The 26,672-nt window shown below is 39.4% G+C and overlaps 1 protein-coding gene across 1 annotated transcript in view; it reads left to right on the top strand.

Moving 5' to 3' along the window:
* The window catches only part of LOC309410378 (cytochrome P450 2W1-like), a gene marked incomplete at its 3' end in the record, with an annotated part of 157,354 nt that overhangs the window by 80,981 nt on the left and 49,701 nt on the right, over positions 1–26,672 (top strand). The window contains 1 exon segment of the mRNA XM_082006760.1: positions 22,823–22,998. Coding sequence (XP_081862886.1) covers positions 22,823–22,998 — 176 coding nt within the window.

Here is a 26,672-nt window from a genome sequence, read left to right on the forward strand (position 1 = left end):
TGCAATGATTCTACAGCTCTGGAGAGACTCATTTCTTTCTTGTCCCATATGTTATCTTTAGTTAGGAAGCAAGGAGGAAACCATTTGAACTGAGATGCCTTCAGATATAATATGAGCAAATATAGAAGTTCAGACCTTACTAGACAGTTTTACAAACTGCAAGGGAGGATCCTATTGTGGTTTTGCCTACAAACACTTTTTATCTGTTGAGTTACAGTTTTTAATTACTCACAACTGTGAGTGATTTTATGTCAGCCATGTGAGTTGTATGAGCATTCAAAACTGAATTATCATTAGAAGTTTTCCATGTATTTACTTCTTCCCCCACCTGAATTCACTCAAAAGCTGAGAAGAAAGGAGCACTAGTCTTGAGCGACTAGAGAGAGAGCTCTTCCTTCAGTAGGCAAAAATGGAAAGCCCAAGCCAGCAATCCTACTGACATCTCATACCAAAAGCTTCCCAAATGATCCAGGCATCATACAAAATGCTAGCATCAAACCAGCCAGTACTGAAATACTCAGTGCTACCAAAACCAAACAGTACTGCTCTTAGTGAAAGACACCGAGAAGCCCTGTGCTACATAATGTACCAGGAGCAGTGTTCCTAGTACTAACCCTGGAGATCATCCTACCCTCGGTGGTGCCTGCCCTGCTGGACATGGGCATGGACCAGCCAACCAACTACAGAACCAACTGGGCACGTGTCTGTAGACCAGAGTGCCACCTCGAGCGTTGCAGGGATATTTGCAGCTTTGGCAAAGGTGTCTCCACCTAAGAGTTTACAGAAGAGCTGGAGGGCGTGCAGCTTACCCTTCACGCATCGTTTTACCTGAAGGATGATGCTTGCTCTGGCAAAGCCATCTTAGTCTTGTTCTAAGTTTCTAATTAGTCATTTCTGCAAGATCACTGCTGGAGATTCACCACTAGCCAAATACTCTGTGAACAATTATCCCAAGAAGTTGTTAATTACTGTGGAGCCACTACAGCTCTTTAAATGGATTGCCTGTACCAATACCATGAAGCCACTTTCCTTTACACTTATTATGGAGCCCTTTGTATTGTGGATTCTGTGTTAGTGAAGGTACTGAAGTGCTGCTGTGGCTTATTCCGCATGCTGCTGGCTGTTGTGTACAGATAAATGCGTGAGATGGAGACATGGCTACAAAAGACCCTGCTAACCAAGCAAGTTAGGTATTTTACAGTCTTGGTTTTTTAATTATGATTATCAATCTGGAGAAAGAGCCACAAAAATGCTACAAAACTTTCAATCTTTGTAGTGGATTTTGCAGCATGTAAATCTTTGCACTTTGGCTGAAACAAGATTGTTTTTATGACTTTACTTCCAAATGTGTTGAAAGTGTATGTTGCCGTATTATTTATTGTACAAGCACTTAAATAACTTTATATACTGAATGTATGCTAAAGCAGAATTCACAAATGGCATCTCCCTCAGTGTAACTTTGGAAGTATTTCCGAGAACCTACAGTTGGTGTCCTATTGTAACCACATAACTTCGTAAGGAAGACAGAGCAATTAAAAGTTTTTGGACAGAAGTATGAAAAGTATTAGTATTTGAAATTGTTACAGCACCGGAAGCATTAAACCTTATTCTAAAAAGCTAAAAAGAAGGTAATGGAAGTGTTAAGGCTTTTATTATGGGTGAAGGATTTCAGAAGCCTTTAGATGTCTGTCTGAACTTCTATATGGGTTATGTTTCTGACACTGCTCAGTGTGGGATTTAAAACAGTTTTTTATTTAAAAGGAAAGATAAACAGTTTGGCAGTAGATCTGCTCTTTGAATATATAAAAAAATGCTTAGAAAACTTGACAATTGCTTGTAAGAGGAACTATGTTAGAAAGTAATTTTTCTGCATTTATTTCTAGTAAATTTATAGGCTGAGCAGTTCAGGAAGTGTTCCAGGTTAATTATTCATTTGCGAGTAACATTTCTTTTTCAGTCTTTTGATCAAGATAAACCTTGAGATGATTATGCTTTTTATGCTTTTTGCCTCTTTAGACTTTGTCTTTTTCAGCCTGTCATAAATTTTGCACAGATTTTAATATGAGTGTTTCTACTATAAGATGTTTCTTTCACCTAAGCGGTATAGTGATGTGTTGCACTGCTGTAAGGGTAGGTGATGCCTGGTTCAAAATTTAGCAAGCAGTAACATGCACCTACACTTTAATAAAGCTTCTGGAGTGCCTAAGAGGCATGTTATTAATTGCATCTTTATTTTTTACGGAACCATTATAGATTTGTGCTTAAAATATTTACTTGTTGAGTACCATATTGTTCAAAATGATATGTATTTAAATATTATGGATAAAAAAAATTACAGTAGAATAGTAACATAGTAACTGATGTATAATTCTGTTTCTACTTGGATCAAATCCCATCCCTACGAGGCTCCTTGTTGAGATGCGCAGCAAGAGAGTGTGAGAAATGGTCACAAAGTGAAACAGGGTGTTACAGCTAAATACCATTTTTAACTGTAAGCACCAGAGCACACTGCCCAGGGAGGCTGTGGAACCTCTGTGCTCTGGGAGGCTTTCCACACCCAGCTGGAGAAAGCCGAGTCGCCTCGCCTGCAGCCAGCGCTGGTGGAGCCAGAGCAGGGAGCGTATCCTGATTTCCGCATGCCCTGTGCTTGCTCACATTCCCCACACAGTCACACAGCGATTGCTGTCGAAGCTGTCTCTAATGAAATCTCTTTGTGCTGTAGAAGTTCATCTCAAGACTTGGTCTGAGACCAAATTTATTTTGTTGTTCTTCGGATACTGAACTTCTTTGCCCTGACATGAGGGGAAGGAGATCAGCTGCACAGATGGAGACAACCTGAAATATGTCTAAGAATATCATAGATGTGCTTGGAGGGAATTATGAGGAGAAGAGAGGCTGAGCATTTCTTTTAAACAGACAGACAAATATTACTTGGGGACATAACTGAAAGACATCATGACTCCTCCAGACATTACTTTTGTGGTAGCAATCATCGTGAAAAGCAGCTCATACTTAATCATACCTGATTCAGTGATAAGACTAATACCTAAACTGGCTCTCCTTATTTAAGTAGTAGATGAAGAGTGTTTTGCTGTATCAGTGCTTATAGTGTATCTGTTCTTTCCTATTAAAGCACTCTGAATTCCTAAAGCATTTCCCAATAGGCACTAATGTCCTTACAGCAATAATCTGTTAGGAAGGGTCTAATCCAAGACCAGGTAAAAAAAAAAAAAAAAAAAAGAATCTTAGTTTTGTGAGCTCAATCTACATTTTGTTCTGTGCTGCCTGAGGTCCTTTTAAATAAATTTGCTCTGTTTCTAAATAGATAACTAGCCAAATGCCTTTCAAATATTTGTTCAATGATCAAATATTGGTTTAGGTTTAGAAAACAAATTAACCTAGTGTTTGAAGAATTAGACATTTTGTACCTGGACACTTTTCTGTGTCATTACTTCTGTACCAATGACCCCAAGTACTTTGGTCAAAATGAAAGACCTTTGTGATGAAAATTAGTCAGACAAATGTTTTTGCAACTTGGATAATTCCTACTGTTGTGTGCATCCATGTTAAATTATCACAGTTGTATGTTTAAATTCTAGTACTTTCACTAGGGAAAGCCCAGTCAAATTGCAGTACTCTTTAATGCTGGTAATGTGGAATTCTTTTCTGAAGGAACTGAAAATATAAAGAATAGTGTTTTGGTAGTCTGTCGGTATTGGGTGAAATCAGTTTCATATGCTATACATAAATATCTAATATTTAAATGAGAAAACAAAGTTGTAAGGTGCAGCAATTTTACGGCAAAGTTGAATAAAATTACTAAGCTAACTTGTTTACTGATTTTAAATGTTTTTATAAAGTTCTGCATAAAACAAGGAAACTATGGAAGTTCTTACTTTCTTTTACCCTTTTGTTTATGACAAAGGCACACCAGTGTGTCAAATTTATGTTATTACTTCTACTGTAAGATACACTGATTCGCTGGGTTTCTTTTGTATGAGCTATATGTTTTTGGCAACCCCCCCCACTTGATAGTTAAACATCAGTTTAATTTTGTGATAAACACATTTCGAAGTGGGTGGGTTGAAAAGGCAGAGCAGTCTTCTCTCCTGACACTACATAAAACCAGTCCCAGGTGGGAATTCGCCCCTTTGGAGGGGTGTTTGATTTGGACAGGTGTCTGATCGCCTTCCATCTCAAGATCCTGGTGTGTATTCTGGCTGGCTTAGGTACCATTCCTTTTCTTATTCCTGAAGTAGAAGCCGTGAACTCCTTTTTCTCAGTGTAAGTGTAAAATTTTCTACTAAGCAGCTAACATGAATGTACTCAGAAACACAGGCATATAAAATTTTTGCATGCTTCCTATACTAAGTTATAAGTAGATGAAATTTAAGTTTTTACAGTAATGTTTCACATTCTCCATTGATGCTTATGATTCCTCTGCTGTGTACTGCTGGTTGTAGAGCATATCACAATGTGTATCTGCTGTGAGGTTACAGACTTCAGCGATTACTGTAGGTTGTGTTTACATAGTTATGACCCCGTTTAAAAGGTTGCTAGAGTTTAACCTTTAACAGGGTACTGCCGCTTGCTTTGAGTAATTGTTGAACTGAATGATGTCTTCAGGCATGACAAAACTCCAAGAGGAAATGCAAAGGGTAGGACAGAGGATGGCAACACGTGTTCTCCTCTCAACTGCCTTGACCACATCTTGTCATATAGTTGCATTTGTGTAGTATGTGAAGATAATTTATTTTCTTTATTAGATTGATAAAATCATGGGCATGGGTTATTATTAGATGGTAGCATTTCTTTATTTAATTAGCTTGATAATAAAAGCAAAATTTTATTTTGAACTGTGTCATCATCCGTTAAACTACTGGAGCAGTTTAACAATTGACTGCTACCATTACCCACCCCAGAATTAGCAAACAAAGAATAATTTTTGCAAAAAAAAGGAAAAAATTGTTTCTGATGTGTGTGTGTGACCACTGATGGGTAGGTAATAAGTCAAGAGGATTTTCTCTCTCGCTCTGAAATGCAGGAAGCTAACCAGCACCTTCTCACTGTGGTTATGACTTGAAAAAGCTAGAAAACTCCAGCTGGAGTCTGTCTGTCTGCCTGGCTGTTTGTTTCCCAGCTGCGCTTTGGAGTTTTTGATGGGCAGAAAGTCACTGTATATGCTGAACAGTTAAACACCACGATTCAAGGAATAACAGCTATAGCAGCCAGAGAGCATCGTCTAAAGGGAGAAAATAATTGAACAAATAGCTCACCTGAGGGACCAAGATAAGAGGGGGACTTCTCTTTTATACTAATACTTTCAGTTTTGTGAAAATGTGAATTTTGTATCCTGTCAAAATCTATAAATTGCTGTATTGGTTATCTGTTGAAGTTGTTGAATTTACTTGTTTGTGTCTGCAAGAAAACCAGCTTTTTCAAAGTGGTGTTCTTATGAAGGTATTAGGTCCGTGGTGTTATGGTCCTGTTGCAAATGCTAACCCTCTGTGTAGAAGGAAAATGGTTTTCTTGGATTCCTGGTTGACTGGTTCTTGCCTGGCACATTTTGAATAAAAAAAATATTAATTATAAAATATTGCCAGTCGGGTTAAATCACAAATTGGAAATCATATGATTAAAAATACCGTTGTTGTTTGCTTTCTGATTTGCTTAACTGTGTGAAATAGTGGCTCCCTTCTGGGTAACGTTCTCAGATTCTGTACTCCACGTTAAGCATCCACAGCTGAGCAATGAACAGGGAGAGCCGCTTGTTCTTCTGTTGGAGGTGTTCCTGCTTACCTGCTCCATTCTGTGCTTACTCATGACCGTCTCTCTAAACATAGAACAGCTGCTATTTCAGTCATATTAGTTATGTGCTCAAGAGTTTTGTGTCCTCCACTTTTCTCACGTGTTTTGCCTTTGTTTTCCTTTCTTCCATTGAACTCTTCCTATGTGGTATTTCACGTGGTTTAGCATACCTGTCAACTTTTTTGCTCCTTGTATTACCCCATCTGTTCCACAGGGTCCCCCTTCCTGACCCACAATGTCCTCCTGTGCACTTACTAGATACTCCTGCTCTTTGTGCTTTCAGTTCTCCTTCTGTTTCCTCCTGCGTATAAACATTAATTCTTCTGACTCCTTTCAGTTTCTTGTTCCTTTTTACTAAAACATTTCGTACTCCCTGTTGCTTCCTTTGTCTAGTTTTTCACAGCCTCTGACTGATGTTGTCTTGACATGGTCTTGACAACATGATCAGACTCCTGGTGGCTGACGTACCTTTGTGTTTCATGGCCCTCGGAAGCAAAAACTGCATTTTCTGCCTTTACTAGGCCTCTACCATCATCTTGAAATTAGAGGGGAAAAAACTAAAAGCCCAAAACTGTGCAATGCATGGCACTCCTGCAAAACAGCAAATGCCAAAAGATCTGTGATAATTTGAGTTGGCAAGCTGAAGTTCATCATCCCTGTACTTTAAAGGTAGGATACACAGAGCAACGTTACATAGTTTACACTTATATTTATTTTAAGGAATGGTGTCTTCAGCCAGAGGCTGCAGAAAATGGGGTCCCACAAGGCGCACAGCCACTTGCTTCCACCTTTCTATCACCTCCTCTTTTTGCTGGCAGAAATATTCACAGTGAATCAAATTAAGGAACTGATTTGGTTTTAAAGTAACCTTTGGGGGAGGATGGAGAGGTAATTTTAACCCAGATGAGTTTACAAGACTGTACAAACACTTGTGTCAACCCAAGGAAGAGAAGGGAGAAAGTGGAGTGTGTGTCTTTTGGCAGCAGTACTAACTTATGCGGGTTTAAATTGTTCCTGAAACTATTACCTGAGATTCTTTTGTTCATGAATAAAGCTTTCTTTAGAGCCTAAACAGAAGTATTTGGTTGTGTAATCTTTAACTGTAAGCAAAATACACTACATCTAATTTATAAGCATATTGTTTGTACTGCTGCAATCACTGTGTGACTGTGATTCTTTCAGAAGGCTAATAATTTCTATTATTTTCTTGTGTAAGGCGGGAAAGGAAGGAATCAGAGCTCTGTATAATGACATTAAGCTTTAGGTGTATAGACAGCTTAAATGGACTCACAGCTGCTTAACATATGCCCTCTGCCTGAACTCCTTTTATCATTTGGTATCTGACTTCTCTCAACATATAAAAAGTTGATGTGATTGATAGTTGGTTATACAGTATTTGTCAAGATTATGCGTATACATTCAAGAACATAGAAAAATAAAGCTGAAAGAACAACAACAAAAAATCCTGACGTTTTTTCCATTCATTAAGCTTACTTAAAGCAACTCCTTGCTGCTAGAGTTAGTGGTTGCTGTTTTTTCTAAGCAGCAATTGCTGAGTGATTTAGAGTACATCTCTGCTCTTTTGTTTGGATTTCATTTGTGAAACCATTTAGAGTTATAAAACTGTCAACTTAAGAACATTCTATGTTTTGCCAGCGAGGGCCTCATGTATGCAGAGTTTATATTTTTCTCTCCTTTTTGTGCGCTGTTTGAATTCTCCAGCATATCTCCATTCTTCTTCGGGCTGGTCATTAGAACAAGTCCTGTGGCCACCTTTAGAGTAGCAGGGATCTTCAGAGTAATTATGGAATTGCATCTCAGATTAGTCATTAGATAAACAACTGTATAAGGTCTGCTAACCACAGTATCTCACCCTTGGCCAAGCCCAGCCTAGCAGTGTAGTAATAAAGGCTCTGCTGGTGCTTGAAAGCACATGAAATTTAGAAGGACTGACTACAGCTGGAATTGAATCATACATCTAAACATTAGAAAGCATAGACCAGAACTGTTAGTTACGTTAATTACAGTAGTTAAAACACAGTATGGTGCATTTCTGAACTCTCACACTCCCTAAAATAACAACCAGGTGGGTGTTGAAAAATGTTAGCAAACTGTATTACCTACTACTTGGAGTTTTGCTTGCTATGTTTCTCTCTTGCAGAATTCCTCTGGCAGCTAAGCTCAGCTTTACATGGTGTGCAAGTTGTAGGGCCCAGGTCCGTCACTCTGCACAAGGCTGGCTTCTCGTGGGCTTCCCGCTGGTTCTGTGTGCAGAAAACTCTGGAATATTGTCCAGGTGGTTTCATGTATTTATTTTATATTTGTTGTTTAGATGTATTGTTCATAAGGTATGGTGGATTTAAGATACCAAGTACTTAATCAAATTATATAAATGTTGATGTGACAAAACTAGAATGAGAGGAGCTGCATTGCCTTTGGGGACTAAACAACAGCATGGCTAACTCTTGAAGGTTCTTGGATTTTTTTTTATTTTTTTAATTGTTGATCTCTGAGCAGCGTTTCCACCTTGTTGAAGAACTCCGTCATGTATGTTTTGCCAAGCACACCAGGCCTTAGGCTTTGTTGCCGTATTTCCTGAGCCGAGGGCTCCCTGCAAGGGACAGGGAGTGCAAAAGGCCCTGCGGGGTGCAGTCAGCGCTGGCTGTCAGCTCTGTTTGCCACGTTGGGCCATGCTCATTGCAGCTGGGTATGGCAGGCACATAAATGTGCCAAAGAGCTGATGTGCAAAAACATATACAAAACAAAATAGTTTGGGAATGTTTATCCAGTTGGAGGCTTTAGAAGCTATAACCGGTTTTGATTTTATGTATGTAAAAATGAATATGTACTGTATGAAAGGAGAAAATGTAATTCTGTGACATATTGTTGTGCTGAACACATGCCTAAAAGTTAGGAATTTTTAAGTTGAGGAGTTCCACAATGGGTTTAGATTTATGTTACTTTGGGCAAGTTGCAAAGTTTGGCTTAAAACTACTAACATGAACCATACTTCCCATCATGAAAGCTGTCAGGAGTGTTTGATGACTCAGATTATTATCTTTCATTTCCAGTTGTATCCCAAGTCTAATCATAGTAAGATCTGGGTGTAGGAGGGGGGGGGGGGGGGGGGGGAAGTTGTAAACATTTTCAAAGCCAGGAAAAGTATGAATCATGCTCCTGTTTATAACTTGAAAGTTGGAATTTTTCCTGAATTTGCACCTCTTACTGTTATTGGATGCCTGGTTGGTCGTGTAGAGTGAGAGATAACTCAGTGCTTCCAAACTGCTTTGGAAATTTTTGAGTACATTAATAGGAGTTTTTACGGGTCGAAGACAGATTTTTATGAAAGCATCAAATAAATGAAGAGTTCACTCAGAGAATCTGGAAGAATCCTGTGCAGGAAGTACAATGTTTTGTCTTTGCTATCTTGAAGGAAAAGCAGGTATTGATTTTCCTGTCTTCTCCAACTTTTCCAGTGTTCCCTATTCTCCTTGACTGCACATTTCAGTAACCATGCTGCCTACATCACTGGCAGGAGGTCAGCTCTCCATTTCTACCTTACAACCTTCCAGTACAATTTTATCTCCCAGTATTCCAAGGGAAAATATTAATTTCTAAAGAAAGTTAAAAAAAATACAAGAATGAGAAACTTTTGTCAGATTTTTTTTTCTTTTGGAGATTGCAGTTTTGTTGAAAGTGTTTTAGGAAACATCTTGACTTATAGTTTAATCTTCAACAGAGAAGTATGAGATCTACTTTCTCATTTCACATTCATAAAACTGGAATGTCTCATGTTAAGATAGAGTCTTAATTTTTATTTTAGTTTGTTCTTTTCTGTTTCAAAGTATGTTGTGTTGTTTGCAAGTAAAAAGAAATATGAAGTTCTTCTGTTGCTGTTCAAAAAAAGAATTCTGACATCTTGGCTTTTTTCCAGACTAGTTAAATTAAAAAAAAAAACAACAAACTCGAAGGATAGAATTTCCCTTGAGAGGGACCTTCCATTTGCTATTAATCTGTCTCTTCCTTTGCTCTCCCTTTCTTCTGCCAAGCATAAACTACTTCATTTTCAAAGCTTTGCAATCTATTCCCACTCTAGCCATTGTCCCATATACACTATGGAAATGTTGACTTAACATTTCACTAACAATTCAAACATTTGACAGTCTGCATTTTCTAATGACCATCTCCAGTGCTTTTTGGCTTGTGCTGCCCTGTGTGCAATGAAGAAGTTGCTTCCTGTTCCTACCCTAAAACTTTCCTTTCTTTTGATCCCTGTAAAAATCCATGATAACAGAACAGGTATGTGTTAAACTTAATGCTCCTGTTAGCGGGTTGGTCTGTGCTTTCTTGTGTTTCACATGTTATTCCATCTGTAATTATCTACTCTATCTTATCCTTAACTTTAAAATAATGTGGGCAACTGTCATTTTCTATGGTGTTTATACTTGATTTATCGAAGATGTAAAACGTAACTGGTGCATGTAAAGCTTGGCTTTGAAATGAGCACGAGTTATAAATTCAATCCACAAATAGTATTTATTTATAAATATGTGTAAGCTACTTATTACTGAAATGTAGATTAATACAACTTTATTTTAGGATAACTTGGTAGGTGCCTTAATTCCAAAATAAGCAAACACCACCGTCTTGTTTTGTGCTGCTTTTACAATGATACTCTTCAGTGTGGTCTGTTGAAATACAAACAGGGTTTATGGAATATTTTTACTAAACAGTCGACAGGTTTTAATTTAGGGTCTTAAATCATAATTGTTTTTCACAAAAGCATAATGAGGGCACACCTGATGCTATAAAAAACAGATGTCATTTCAGTATTCCAGGACTGTGTGCTAAATTTGGAGAACTTAAGAGCTAGTGTCATAGCTCTATAGTTATCAGGGAGCTCACAAGCATTGCTAAATAAATTGGATTTGGGTGTGGATTGCACTTCAATTTCAGAGACTTTCAAAATTCTGACAATATGGATCAAATTTTCTTAAGGAACTTTCAGGAGACCATTTCAAACTGACAAAGAATATATTAAAATTATTTTTTCCTACCAGTCATGTTTAACGAGATAGTACTGCTTGCACTTGGTCATTGTGATTGGAAGAGCAGCAAGCAGACCTGGAGGAAATAATCTGTTTCCCAAACCATTTATCCTACTGTAAAGCAAATCAGGTGGCGAGACATGAGTTGAGGTTGTGGATACCCTTATGCTCAGATGTTACGGTATGAATGTGCAGGACAGGCTGCTTGTGTTCTGGGTGTTGCTGTGGGTGTCTAGTTTAGGGTTATTGAATCATGAGGTGGACACATTCTGCTAAAGAAATGAATCCTGCCTACTCCATTTTTTGAGTGTCTCCTTCTGGGGTCTTGTTTATCACAAATTAAAAATGGCATGTGTCTGCACACGTGTGCCTGTGCAGTTGAGTGTATATAAATGTAAGTATGTATGAAATGCACTATGAAATATTTACCTTTTTTAAAAAAAAGAGCTTATTATAACAAATGAAAAGTGATGCTAGTTTTATTTAATAAGAAATTAATGAATAGAAGTTTTGTTGAGGTCTGGAAGAGTACAGAGGGTTTGAAAGTAGTGTGTGTATATACTAGGACATTAATTCCTTCTAGCTATACATCCTGTTGAACTCTGGAGCTAAAGCTAATGACGCCTGTTGGTAAAGAGGTATGAAGTTTTATATGGGTTTTGATGGCTTTTTTTTTAACAAAAAAATGTCTTCCAAAGCCAAACAAGAGGATTTCTGTTTCAATCGTAAGGAAAACCACTTTTCATAAGGATTGATAACAATTTATTTTTCATTTAATAGTCTTCTGCTTCACTAGTCTTTCCCATAGATGGGGGAAAACATACCTTCTCCAACTGTATTTTTAATTACATTCCATTTTTGAGTCAGAATGGGTATGTTACAGAGAAGCTGTCAATCTGAGACTGAGCAAACTAAATATTCCCATCTGAGTGAATCCAGTTCTGTGAACATGAACCACTGGTGTAGGTAAGAAAGGAGATACCTTGAAGCTTTACAGTGTTCAAGAACTGTCAGATCATGTTCATTTGAAAGGGATGGCAATACTCTTTTTCTACCAGTGCAGACACGAGTATTATGTTTCACCCCAGATGGGCTATCCAGGTGTTTAGCAGATCCTGATATTTGCACTTTTACTGTTGAATTTCAGCATTTTTGGAATAGCCATTCAGCTTGTTTTGTAGAATCCCAGATCTTTCCCTTTATAATGATTTAGATAGGTGAGATTAAAACAAAATATTTGTCCTTCCACCTTTAAAAATGCTTCATCTACTTTCCTGACTTTTATAAAGCCTTATATGCTGTTTTCTAAAAACTCTTTTACCGACATATATTGCTGTAAGGATAATTGGCATGAACAATTAGGAACTCTTGATTTCTTGATTATGGTGAATTTGTGATTTGTAGTTGAGGGCAAAGTACTCCTGATGATACGGGACTATCAAGACTAGTAGAAATGTGAGAAATAAGTTCCCATTGGTTCTGTTTTGATGTATCCAACTCAGCAAAGCAACATGGGATTCTTCCAGATCTCCATACTCTAAAGGAAGAGTCTGAAGGACTGTGTCACTGTTAAGGGAATCTGCTTTAATACCATTGGCACAACTGAAAGACTTTGACAAGTCTTGCCTTGTGGTATGACTGCTAGAATATCTATTTGGTCAAAATGTCTTCTGAGTAAGAAAACACATGATACTTTTCTTCTATGTTGCATGTTTGAAAAAGAACACATTCCATTAGCAGTAAATGCTGTGGAAACTCGTATCACTTAGCTTCCGAAAAATGCATTGCTATGAACAAAAATACCCTGCACTTTGCTTTAAAGATAGTATTTATCTTTTTCTGCTGAGAGAGTAATGGGAAGGAATATCATCTGAGCTTGAGAATGTTGGTATAAGTGATAGGCATTGTCTGAGTCTCACCTAAGCTTTTCCTGTTTGAAATTTTAAGTAAAGACTTCATTGAGTTCCTCTGCGTAAGGATAAACTTAGCTCCAAGAGCAGTGCCAAACAGACTTGGCGATTGGTGTGGGAGTGATTGCTGTGATTCCAGAGCTATGAAGGTGCTGTCACTTCTGCAAAGGATGTGTGCAGTGGGGTGGCAAAACATGGCACAGATTTTGAAAAGTACGGAAAGTGAGGTGAATCTTGGGTCTGTGGATACGCCCAAAAACTCATCTGGGGCCATCTTCTATTGTGAATCACAATTCTGCTTTTTTTTAGTTGTAAATTATCATTCTTTAATTACATCTTCAGCTATAATTTTGTGACTGTTCTGTATGAAGAGTTCGAAACTGGACTGATAAAATCTTTGTAAAAAACTTACTACTATTTAAATACAGCCTCAATTATTTTCATAGTTTGATCAGAACAGTTCATACTTTAACATGCTTAAACTTATGTGCAAAAATAACAGTCCCTTACTTTTGGTTGTGGAGGTGTTCTTCAGGTCACTTTTCAAGCGTGTGGGTCATTTCCATTTCCATGTGATGTGAAAATAATAAAATCATCTTTAAAAAGCTGCCTTTTCCAAAGAAAGAGCAACATTTGCACCTGCAGAAATACATATGCACTTTCTGTACTAAATTCTTGCATTCTGTCTGGTGGTACTGAAACGGAGGAGATGCTGGGAAGTGTCTTCTCTCTACCATCAGAGTCATCCAGACTGTGTTTGTACCCTACAGGTTTGGAATAATCAGGTGCCTAAACACCCCCTTGGGGGGGTCCTGAGTGGAAGTGGAGGCATCCAGTCCCTCCCCAGCTCTCTGGCAGTGAGCATGTGTGTTGCTGTCAACTGCTAATGATGGCCAGCATGGAGAGGGCAAACATAGTTGCTCTGCTCCATGGGCACCTATTTATTATCTGTTCGAGTCAATTCCTGCCATCGCTGGAAAAGAGATGTAGCTATTATCACTTCTGCTTGCCTTGCAAAAGGCAGGCTTTGATTTCACCCTTTGTGTCTCACCAAAGTCTGCATAAATCACCTAACGTTGGCCAAAAACTTGAGAAGGATGTTGTGATCTACAGCTGTGATCTCTGTCTTTCCCATTTTTCTAGGGGTATCTGTATAAAGACCACGTGCATTAGGGTAATGGCAGAATATACCTGTGCTGGGTAAACCTATGTTGGTCATTCCTAAATAATATGCCAGAAAGCCCCCTTGGCTGTAGTAACAAGTAATTGCAAAGTTCTTTTCAACAAAACAGACTAGCCCCTGTGCATGCACGTTCCTGTAATGCGTGGTACAGATCAGCACATGGGACTTGGTGCAAGTATGTACTGTATGTGGCTGCTATGGTGATTAAAATACATAAATAAAATAGATAAATATGGACCATATTAGAAATTCATTACTGGCAGTCTGTCAGATCACAGTCAGCTCCAGCGTGCAGCGTCAGTTGTGTTTCCTTACGCCGAGCGGGCCCTCCTGGACCGGGAGCGTGAGCTCCTGGAGGGGCTGGACTTATGCAATGGCCCCATCCTACCTTGTCAACTAGCTAATTCAACGCAAAAACAGTAAACAAAGGGCTTTTGTGCATGTTTTATAGTTCAGTGAGGATTAGTGGCCTGACATGAATTTCAGACGGGACAAGCTTAGTGTTAACTTGCCTGAGGTTAACGAGGGAGGACATGGGGCAATCTGTAGAGGCTGAAGCAGAAAGGTCCCCCTCCGATTTTGGACGCGGTACAGAGAATCGCTAAGAGCGGGTTCTGCTTACCTGGATCGGCGTGTTGGTCACGTGTTCCCTAACGTTTCGGCTGCTTTAGGATGTGGATCGTGCGAATCTCAGGCGCTTGCTTGCAGTTCTTCCCACAGCTTCAGAGGTCCCCTCCGCCGTGGTGGACATCCTAGCCTGTACGTGGGCCCTGGCTGAGTCAGATTCTTGCTTTTCTTTCTTTCGTTTAGCATTCTCCAACAGTAATTTCCATCCCTTTCCTGAAATGCAGAACGATGCACTTGTCCGATGAAGTTTTTCCAGGCGGGATTCAAATTCCAAACAAGTCTTTCATTTCCTTCACGCTGGGGAGAGAGCGAAGGCAGGGAGGCGAAGGAAAGCGCTTGCTTCCTTTAAATCCCCACCAGCGTCTTCCCAGCGCTGGAAGCGAAGTAGCTTGTCATGGTGATCTTCAGAGTTTAACTTTAGGGGGGAGGGAGAAAGTGGAAAGCAAACTGAATGCTGTAGTGGAGATTTCTCTCTTCCCCCACTGGGCCCCTTGCCGACTGTTTTTATTGATTTCAATCACTGGAGGCTAGCTGGCTCTCAGAAGAAACACTGTGTAATGTGTTCTTTCCTGGCTTTCATTAAAGAAACTCAATGCAGTGCGGTCACGCTGCCGAGCTCGCCTGGCAACCTGCCTACACCCTGTGGTACCTCTTTCATTGGAGGAGATCGAGCTCGTGGTTTGGGGTTGGTTTATTTATTTATTTAAAAAAAAAAAAAATTCTCCAGCAAGAATTTCAAAACAGCCTGTGCTCTGCTTCTGCCTCCTCTCGCAGCCCACAGCCTTTTTAAGCTTTGGAAGAAATTGTCGGCACCCCTGAAGGGGACGACTTTGGTGGCGATGCAAACCAGCGCTGTGACAGTCTCGTGCGCCTTCTATTAAAATTCCTCTGTGCGTTTCTGGGGAGGGGTTAAAAGGGCTGTGTGTAAGCCACAGGGATGTGGATACAAATGATTTCTGAGGGGTTTCCTTTTTTTTAATCCCATCTTCTCCCGATTGGTTAACGTGGTTTAATTAAGGGTAAGAGAGTAGGCAAAATCCTTCAACAAATATGTGAAAATTCCTGGCAGTGCTGTAGTTGCAAATGAAGCAAAACTGCATTCCCCGAGCCTGCAGGCGCGGTGGTGTCTCAAAGATTTCTGTTGTATTCAGGACTGTGATACTAGTGGAAAAAAAGAGAAATAAAATGTGGTACTTATTTATGCCTTAGAACTTAATCTGCTACAGTATGTATTTTATAGGAGCAAACAATCTATAAAGTGGAATTCAACAAGCTAGGTTCTGTAAATCGTTTTGTTCTGTGTGCCTATAAATGCTTTCATTTAATTTAGTAAATTTCTCGATTTCTGATTCAGCAGTTCCTAATGATAATACTTCATGTGCTCTTCAGAATTGGCTGTAAATCTACAAAACATATAAAGATCACATAGTTGTAAATTAGGCCAGGTTTCAAGCTAATGAAGTTGCATCTACTCTAAATTACAGCTGCAAATTTAGGGTGCTACCTGATCACTTCTGCTTGTGAGATACTATAGCTGTGTACACAAGGGTGCTTTTTTTTATTAAAAAAAAAAAAAAAAATTACATGACCACTAAAAGAATCCTTTCCTGGATCAGAAAGATAAAAAGCTTGTTCTTATTTAAATCTGGCTTCCTGCAGAACTTGTTTGAGGCTTTTCTGCTGGGTTGCATCTACAGAAACGTTTCCAAATCAACTTAATATAAGTTATTCCCAGTGTTTTTGTTGCGAGTAGTTGAGATTCTAAAAACTCCTAGCTTTTATGAAAAAATTTTATTTTTTTCTTTGCGCAATGTATCATTAAAAAAAACCAAACTTCGTCTGTAATAGCAACAGACATGATGTAAGGAGGTATGCTTCTGCGAATGTTACTTTTCATTCAAAATTTGCTTTCTGCATGGTAATGAAATGTCATATGCCCTTTCTGGTCATACTTCTTTCATAAGGTGCTAAATGATAGAAAATAGTTAATTTAAATCCAATATGGCCATACTGCATATTTTATACAAAATCCATTGCTGTAGTTATAGTACAGTTATTTGGCAAGCCTCAGGTAGTCAATCTTTCTTTTATGAACCTTGACGATTTGCCAGCCTTTCTTTGTAGGTTTTGAACTGTGTTTATAGATTCTGCTTTTTGTTTTTAAGCTGGCAGATGGCCACTTACTTATCTGGGTTCATATGTATTGTGTAAGACAAACAGAACATTTTACATGCTGATACCATGCACGGGGTATTTTTGGGGCAAAAGGCTGCTTGTAAGCAGAAGGCATTACGTGACGGGTCAGTAGCTCCTCGTCAGCTCTAGGTCAGTGAACAAAGCCTCTTTTGACATTCCTCTATATTAAAAGTTATGAAATAACATGAGCTTAATGAACAAACAAGGCGATACAGTGCTTCTACTACGCAAAAAGTGATATCATCCAGTTCCCCATCTTTCTCTTTGGAGTTCAAAAATACGACGCCCTTCTAAGAAGTTTGTCACTGTTAGTAAAGTTATAATTTATTCTTCTGAATTTCTGATGTTGCTTGCTTTGCTGTTGTACAGACTTGTGTTGCTGTGCTGGTAGAAGAGGATAAAAGCCTATTGGCTTTTGGAGGAGCTGGATTCTCTGGTACTAATAAATAGTAAATTTGGTGGTGTGGCTTGGTCTGTGGTTACTGCTATAGGTTTGGCAGCAAAGCCAAACCCCTGAACAGGCAGAAATTCAGACCTACACAGGCAAATACCAAAGGCAAATTTGTAATAAATGAGTATTTGGTTCATCGTGGGAATTCTTTAGAGTTTCTGACTCTCTAAACCTTATTCTATGCTTGCAACAAGATAACTAGGAATGCACATGTAGGAGTCCTTGAAAGAGTGACAAGTGAGGAGGAGGAACGGAAGTCTTTAGAAGATGTCTTAAATTCTACTCAAGTATGAGGCAGTCAAGGACTGTTGGGTAACTATAAATCTGGAAACAAATTTAAAAATGCACTTGCTGCTCTGCTGAAACACAACACAGTTAGTGTGCTCTCTTAATACTCTCTTGGTACTGGTTGCTCATCTACTAGGGTTTATAGTCCCCTGTCAATGTAAGTTTTTATGCAATTGGAGTCTCTGAAAAACTACACCTGTTTGGTTTTGCCACTTGTGCTGCAGAAAAAGGGTCATATATTTTCAAGAAATCCTCTTGGATACATCTTTCTGCTAGTTTCTCTTGCAGTTATAGTTATTTTCTTCTGGTCTGAATTGCTTAGCAGGACTGCTTTACACTATGAAATGCTTTACTTCAGTTTGAGATGGCTCCCCTTTTATGATGAGTAAGCTAATTTTTAAAGATTACTTACAAAATGTTTTAAATTTGTGCCGTATTTCCAGATTACAAAGCATAATGGAAAACTTTAACTGGTATCTAAAACTGCAACAGCTGAAGCCTCCAGATATTTTGAGTCAGATGTCTTCGACTATTTACAGTCTACTACTATGTTTAAATACAGTTCAGAAATGTAGAGACTGGCATTGATGAAAGGCAGAGTATTGGCAGTCACAGCACTTTGCATGCAGATGGACATGGTATAGTATGAACTTTGGGAATCTGCTTGAATATGTCTGAGCCTGTGTCTTCATACCCTTGCAGAGATGACAGTGGTTGTTTATGAATGTAAGTGCTAAAGATTTGGGGGTCTGTCTTTTACTGAAAATATGGCATCCAGTGGCAATATCCCTTTTAGCACCTTTTCAGGCCTCTGGAAAGTTTCCAAGTGGAAGACTCCCACCTCCTTAATCATGAGAAAACACTGGCTCTCCTCTGAATGTCATTCATTCGAGTGTACTGACCTAGCCTGACCTTGTTTAGATTGAGATCTAATGAGCCCATGGTCCAAGGTGGGGTGGTACCTCTCAGCAGGCTTTGCAAATAAGCAAGTGTTGTGTTTTTCTGTATGCATATGGTTTAAATTTATCACACCAATAAACAAGTGTCTCACATGCTCAAATACGGACTTTACAGTGTTATAGTTAAGACTAAATTGTAGCACTGCAAATTGTGATCTCACTTATACAGGAGGAGACAACGTGGAGTATTTATGATCTCAAAACAATGAAGTCCCATTGGTTGGGTTTTTAAAATTTAAATAATGACATAATAGTAAAACTCATAATCCAAATGGCTCAGAAACTTTGGACACATCTTTCAGAAAAACAGTCACAGTAATGGTTCAGGGAAAGCAAAATTAAAAAGTAAGGCTGTTGGTTTAAAGAACGGAGAAATACATCAGTAGAATATCATAACAGAGATAATCCAAGTTAAAATAAATACAGCTAGGCTTGAAATTCCAGTGCAAGTTTGGTTTTGGTTTTTTCTGAGTCACAGGTTTTGGGGAAGGTTGTTTTCAGTTGTGGTGTTTGTTTTGTTTTGTTTTTGTTAAATTGGGATAAAACTACCCTCAGCTTCAGTGGAGAATATACCACCAAATGCAGGTATTTTATGAAGCACATAAAACTTGAGGCTTTCAAATTAGAAGCCAGTCCAGGACAGGTTGTGGTACGTACTACTGGATTAATCAAGTTGACGTGGATGGATAAAAATCTAGTTGCAACTAGAGAAGGTGGTTGAGCTGTAGTGTTGTGAGCTCTTTCACAGTATGTGTGCCGGGAGGCCCGAGCAGAAGCCTGATGAATCCCCTTTTCCGTGGATGATGCTGGGGGCTACCAGCAGGTATCTCCAGTAAATCCTGACTCTTCCGTGCCCCGGACAGCACCAGCCCCATGGGGAGACCAGCGCTCTTGTTTCAGACAGCCCACGGCGCATCGACTGCGGTGCTGGAAACGGCCGTTGTTAGGGCTCGGTATTTACCTTGGGACCTACAGGGAGGGAGCAACTTGTTTTGTTTTTAATGGAGCGGTCGGGGAGCGGGATAAAAAGCTTTTTGATAATGCAAGGAATGCGGGGGGAAGGGAAGGTACAGCCATATGCATTTACTGTAAGTACGAAGAAGCAGAGGCCTCTTTATCAGACCGGCTCTAATGATGTGCCACAGTCACTTTATTTGAAAGCTTCATGGCTCACAGAAAAGTAAACAAATTCATTACATTATTTTTAAAAGAAGATTAACTGTAGTGTGTCGTCTGTTGGACAGCTGCTGTAGTAATCTTTTACAAACACTTTATAAATGACCACCCTCAGTGTTTTCCTGGGCTTTGTGGGGCTGGATTGTTGTTCTAGTAAGTACCAGGGTGGCTTTCCAAACGAAAACGTTGTTTCCTGTATAACAATTATGTACCTACCTTCACACTAAATATTATTTTATCCTCAGCATGAGTTATAAAATGTCTTCTATATAAATGCAACATATGTTGCTTTTTTTGTGTGTGTTTGCACGTGAATGGTGGCTTTTCCATAAAAGTAGCTAAAAAGTATTTTAAACAAAAAAAGCCTCTTTATTGTCCCACTCCCATGTACTCTTGATTTCTGCTTTTTTGCCCTTTTTTGGTCTTTGAAAACAGAAAGTTGAAAAGATGAGTCAGACTAAACTTAGATAGTACATGAATCGACACTGAACAAATGTTTAGTCCTCAGCAGGTGTCTTTGGCAAATAAGATTGTGTTCAGGTATTGTCTTGTTTGACCATCCTTTGCTTGAATGTCAACAAGAATAATGTTATTTAGCACCATGTCTGGATTTTCGTTTGAAATCACTTGACTGACATGAATTGATATAACCCTAAAGATTTGTCAGTTTATAAAGTGGTTTTAACCAATCTCTCCATAAAGCAGTTGATCTTCTTGTGCATTCAGGTTTCGGTTATGGGTTCCCCAAACATGTGAGGAGAGAGCAGGGAGAGGAGGAAGAGCGTTTCTTTTGTACTCGGTTTGGCCTCCATGTGTTTGCAGTGCTCTGTCACAGGACGTCACCTGGCAAGTATGATTCTGTAGTAAAGCTGCTGGATCTGAACCAAGTTCAGTCTGTGAATGTACTTCTTGGAAATGTTGGTGGCGGTTAGACTCCTTTATCTTCCCCAGGCTTGGATGTGAGATGCTAATACAGCTGACGTAGGCATGGGTGGTTCCTCCGGACTGCCTTACTTGTCTCTGTAGTCTCCACCTTCATCAGTTTATACTTGAGGGGACATGCAGATTTGGCAGAAATATCAGAACGTGTACTTTATTTATTTTGAGCAGAAGAATTACAGATTTAAATAACTCAAGAAACACTTGCATGCAGTCTCCCCTTTTTCTGTCCTTGTCATACAGGACTCTGCTTCAGAGTCCACTTGTGTGCAGGTAAGGTGGACATTTCCTGGGCCACATTACATCCATGCCATTTTCACTACTGTTGCTGGGTGGTTTTTCCCTACCTGGAGACACCATCGTCTTATAAATATAGCCTGGCCTCATTGGAAACTGTGCCTTGCTCAGGTTGTCTTAACAAACCCAGTACAACTGTTGCTGAGGAAGTGGATTAATTAATGGTGTCATTGACAAATCATTACTGTTTGGGCAACATCTCTATCATATTTCACATTACTGCAATCCATTATGTTTCCACAGTGTTGCCCGTAGCCCCACCTCTTGTTAAATGTCATAAGCAGGATATTTAAATGGCCTTGACAGAAGATGCTGAACATGGTTAGATAAAAAATGGGAGCCTGACAACCTATTCCAGTCTGAGCCCATAATTTAGAAATGTGTCAATGTTTGCAATTTGGAGTTGGCTACAAATGATCGTAGGGAAGCACAGCAAACAGGAACTAGAAACTCTGAGCTCATCGGAGAAGCTAATACTTCTAGTATTTTTGTTACTGGATTTCTGTTGGAAGAGAAGGTGATACTTAAATGGTCCTCAGTGCTCCTAACTTTAGCCTGTGGTGCCTGACCCATGGGGGGTGGCCCAGAAACAGCAGTTGCTTAAACCATGATGAAAGTATCAAAGTTTTATTTGGGACTGAGAGAGATCTATCATTGTCATATAAGCCAAGAATTAGCACTGTGCCTTCAATTTTGGACTTTGAAACACCTAAAAGCAAGACCAGTACAGTGCAAGGGTCTTGTTTGTGGAATTTCGTACTTATTGCTCAGTCATTACTGGGAGGTTGCACAGAAGAGGTGGCTTCATAGTGTCCAAATCCCTCCTGCTTCCTGAGGTATGTAGGGGTTTGGATACCCAGAAGCTCCTTTGTCTACAATTTTTGTGAAGGTTGGTGTACAACGATCATTGGAGGAGTGAGGGTTCTGTAAAGAGTATTATCTCTCTCAGGGAAATCTTGAGGAGGACATTGAGTAAAGAGCCATATAGTATTACACCAGCAGCAATTTTTTAATGCTTCTAACTTACACTTAACAATTTAGTGGGACTATTGCCTGGAAGAATATGAATGAACCTCTCAGACTTCTAGGAGCCCCTGGAGTCAGTCTCATCTTGCTATGGAACAACTTTTTATTTCTGCACTGTGTGATCTAACGCTGGATTTTCCCTGATAAATTCAGCATATCCATTTAATGCTCTTCATCTGTGCATGAGATAAATATTTTCATTTGGGGTACACTTATGCATATATTCATAGTAACTTTGTTTTCAGTGTGAATAATTAACTGTTCTGTCTGTAAACCTAAAGAAACTTCAGCCTTTGTGGGGTATATGTGTATATGTTTATGCAGGAGTGTGCGTATGTTTACCCAAGATTGCTAAAGGACCTCCAAGAGGTCTTGGATGAAGATGGTAGTTGTCACATCATCTCCTTCAGCATAATGAAGATGAAGCCTCTGTGTCGCAGACAGAGGTTTTTTCAGGCCGAAGCAGTGTGAGGTTACACAAGAAACAGTCCCAGAAACCAGGGATCTTAAAGAAACCCTACTTCTCCCCCTTAAATATGCATATGCTACAAAAAAAATCCATACTCAGCCTCTGCTGTTCACCCTGTCAGGTTTGAGTGTGAGAGAACAAACAGCATAACAAATATTTAATATGATGTTTAATACCTAGCTAGAAGGTGCTCAGTTTACTATACTGCTGAGAACAGTATAGTCATCTATAGAGGGCAATTCTACAGATTTCTGCAAGTGCAGTATTTACAGTTCTGTGAATTGAGCAGAATAGAGAGGTGATGGAAGTATAGTGAACAGTAAAATTATGAAGCTTGAAGCATCTCATTTTATATATTACCTGTGCCCTTCAATTGTATTTATGCATATTTTGTTCACTTTCCTATAGAAATATAAACACTTTATTTAAATGTTGATTATTTCAGGCAACAAAAGACGAGGAAGAGCTTACTGCAGAGGAAAGGAGGAAACTGGAAAGAAAATTAAAAAAAGAGCGCAAGAAGAAAGAAAAACAGCTGATGAGAGAAGCTGGAATCTCTATTAAAAAGGTGGAGCCTAAAAAGCAGTCAGGATCTGAGCTGGCTCTGGCCTATTTAACCAGGTAAGAATACTAAAACCACGGCAGGTGCTCCCTACAGAAGTAACCTGTAAATTGTGCCAGAAATCCAGAACAAGGCGAACCAAGTAATAACACAGTAAAGGAAATTGCTGCAGTTGAATACTCAGTTAATGATTCATCTCAGTTGACACCCTCGCATACAGTTGATCACCCCGTTGTATTTATCTCACAGGAGGAACTAAAGGATGTTAAGTATGGTGCAAACATTTTATAGAAAGACAGCTCCTGTCCTGAAGATCTTATTGTTGATATATATTAATATCACTGGGGTAGCTGCACTTACAAACATGAAAGGCACATTGCAAAAAAGATTGCATTGAGGAAATAAATTTTGTTTAAGTGCATTGAATTCAGCAAAGGAGTTTCAGTTTTCTCTTTATACAAGGAAATTGCATGATGTGGTTAAGCATTATGGAGTCTGAATTTAACTGCCTGCATGATATCTGGATGTTTGTAAATTAAGATGGGATTATGCCACTATTTTAAAGCTAATAGTGTACAATGTCTTATTTTTGCATACCGAAGTATGTAGCAAGTATAGTGGCCGATAGTTAGCGCAGTTATTTAGGATACTTAAAATTCCAATATAAAGCAAAGTCTATGGTTAAAATAAAGAACTGCAACAGATCATTCATAGTACCCTACAGACATTAAGAGGTCATGTATAAACAGGACGAAAGTGTTTATTTTTTTCCAAACTGCAAAATATAGCCTTGTCTGTAAGACCTCCAGAAGACTGGCGTGTGACAAGTAGTGGGTTACCACATGGAATAATTCCAGGGCTGCATCTCTGGCCATGCTCAAAACTGAAGCATCCAGACTGTCTGAATTGTTACTTACCACTCTCAGTGGGGAGGGAGGAAATTAATTGCATTCCAGGCAGAGGGACATGTGCATTTTTGTTACATAACCCTCAGCACGCAGCGATAGCAAAATGACAATAATATTTTTGATCTGGAAAACAGCTGGAGTAGTTCACCACTGTTTTGAACTGCAAATGGATTGACAGTTAGCTTTGAACCATCTGCTCAGACTATACTCTGGTATGTGTGCTAGTAAGTGGTGGATCTAGAGATAATGGATTTCAGGTTTGGAAAGCAAAGGAACAAGCGATGGGTTTTTGCTTGATATTCCACTGTTATCTGTATGGATTTTTGCCTTGTTAGGTGAGAGAATATGAAACTGCATTTGAATGAATATTTGAACCAATTTGACTCTAGAGTTTCACTTAATACGTACCAAATTACCTTGAAATAGTAAACCTGCTACATCATTTGATCTTGTAGTACACAGAGTCCGAGGGCTATATGTATAGCAAGAGGTTGTAAGGGACTATTTCAGCAACAGACGATTTGAATTTTGTAGACTTAACAGGGATAGTCATAAGATGCTGAGCTGCCGAGCTGCCAAGCAAACATAACCATAGACACCATTCTAGCCCCAGATGTGCCAGGACCATCTTGCACCACCGTAAATTACAGAAAAGCTGCTTAACCCTTTTACACCTCAGACACTTTTTCAACGCAGCAAGATAGGAAGAGGAAACAACTGAATTTAAAGTAATCAGAGAAGTAATATGTTAGCTGGGGAAGGGAAACTAAAATCCGAGCTCTGTAAGCAAATCCCCAGCAACTTCAGTGGGTTAAGGATTTCAGTCTACGTGGTTTTGTAGGGCTACAGGTGTGAATAATATGTGGGAGGATAAGTTAATCTTAGAGATGCAAGAGATAATATAATTGGAAGTAAACAAAAGGGTGCTGTGGATTTATGTTTTGCCACGCCTACAATAAAAAGCCTTACATGACAGAAAGGTTGCTAAGTGAAGTGGCATCTTCATTCCCTGATGACATGTGAATTTCCTGTAGGACAGGTGAAACTTGAAGTACCACATGATAACTAAAACTGTCATTTTTATTTATTAAGAGACTATTTGCAGCATGAGAGCACAAGCATATGAGGCTTTAGCCTATGACAGGAAAATACAGAATTTATTTTAGTGAAATTTTGTTTGATAACTTTAAAAGAAAAATGTTAGAAAACATTCAGTGAAAGATTTTTTGCTACACATCTATACTTTTGACATGCAAGGGAGAATTAAACTTATTTTGTAGGTCATACATATTTAAGAGGTAGTAGTTCCCTCGGAGCACAGAATCGTCTTTTTTCTGGTATGTGGGATTCTTCACTAGGAAAATAAATTTCTGTTTCAGGCAGTAAGGTCAGGGAGAAGTAGCAAAATCATACTTGGAGGACGTAAAACAGAGTTAATAATAGTTACTGTTTTGTGCAGGGTCCTGTGCTTGGAAAGCCTTGCTTCTGCAATGGCTTTTGTATGTTCCATTTAAAAAATAAAACAGAAGTAGCAGGCAGCCCACAGGCCACACTCCTCACTGAGGGACGGGGCGACTTTCACAAAGACGTGCTTCATCCCTTTAATCAAGATGAGTTAATGAAGAGAGCGTTGATGAGAGGGAGTAAGGCATGCAGCGTGTGGGGGGCAGGACCACTAATTGCATACTGCCCTTCCCGACGGCTGAGGACCCGCACCGCAGCGAGGGAGCGACATTCCGAGTGGTGTTTCGCACGAAGAGCAACGCTAGACCAAGGCACCTGGCTGGCTGATAGCACTTCCCGTCTGTGCCCCTGCTGCTGGGGACTGCTGGGGGTCTGTACTGCTGGGCACAGTGTGCTACAAGCTGACCACTTCTTCCAGTTTTCCAGATTTGTTATTAGAGCCTAAAACCAAACAAATAGTCCTTGATGCTTTGCCAGCCTCCAGAGAGGTCAAATGGTCATTTTATTGGAGGACCGTTGTAGCAACTGAGAGGCTTTTTTCCCCCCATGCATATGGGATGGCCACGTGCAACAGCAGCTGATGCCAGCTAGCAAGCTGCAGCCCCCAACTAGAGCTGAAGGGTTTGCCCTGTGAGCTACATCGAGAGTCGAGGCTTTTTGGCTGCTTTCTCATTTGAATGAGAACAGGACTGGCATCCACCAGGTTTTGCACTCCTGACAGAGGAGAAGCCACCAAATGGCTCCTGTTTATTTCCACTCTCCCTTTGTGTTGGTCTGTGAGAAAAGAAAAGGTGGAGAAAAAAATGTCTTTGCTTCATCAATTTTTATCTCACCTTTTCCCTCAGTGAGATAAGCTCAGGTGGTTTCCCAACGCAGTTCTATCTAATGCAGCAATCGCAGCATGCCTGTGGAAACAGAAGAAAGTCTACTACTGTCAGATCCTCCACCTTGCTGAGGGACCAGAGGGGAATACCTGAGGATATACAGAGGACTAAAAAAGAGAACTAAGGAGCTAAAGCAAGAAGGGAAGCAGAAAGGTTATAAAACTGAGAAGGAAAAAAGAAAATGTGGAATAATGAAAAAAACAGAGTGGTACTGAAGAGAAAAAAAACTGTAAAATTACTGCAGAGGAATAAGGAAAAGCAGGAGTGAGGAAGTATTAGTGGTCGAATAAACTGCACAAATATCTTCCTCTTAATGATGACATGCTTTTTTTTTCTTTGTGATTCAGATTTAAAGCCAAGATTAGAATGTCTCATTACTTTGAGTCTTAGAAAATATAAAATAAAAATTCATCGTTTTCTCAGCATTATGCGCCTTCAAGTGAAAAGATGTTGCAATTCCTGAGAAGAGTAATTAGA

Source organism: Phaethon aethereus (genome assembly GCF_964289735.1).
Source record: "Phaethon aethereus genome assembly, chromosome: 15".
NCBI classification, from domain to species: Eukaryota; Metazoa; Chordata; class Aves; order Phaethontiformes; family Phaethontidae; genus Phaethon; species Phaethon aethereus.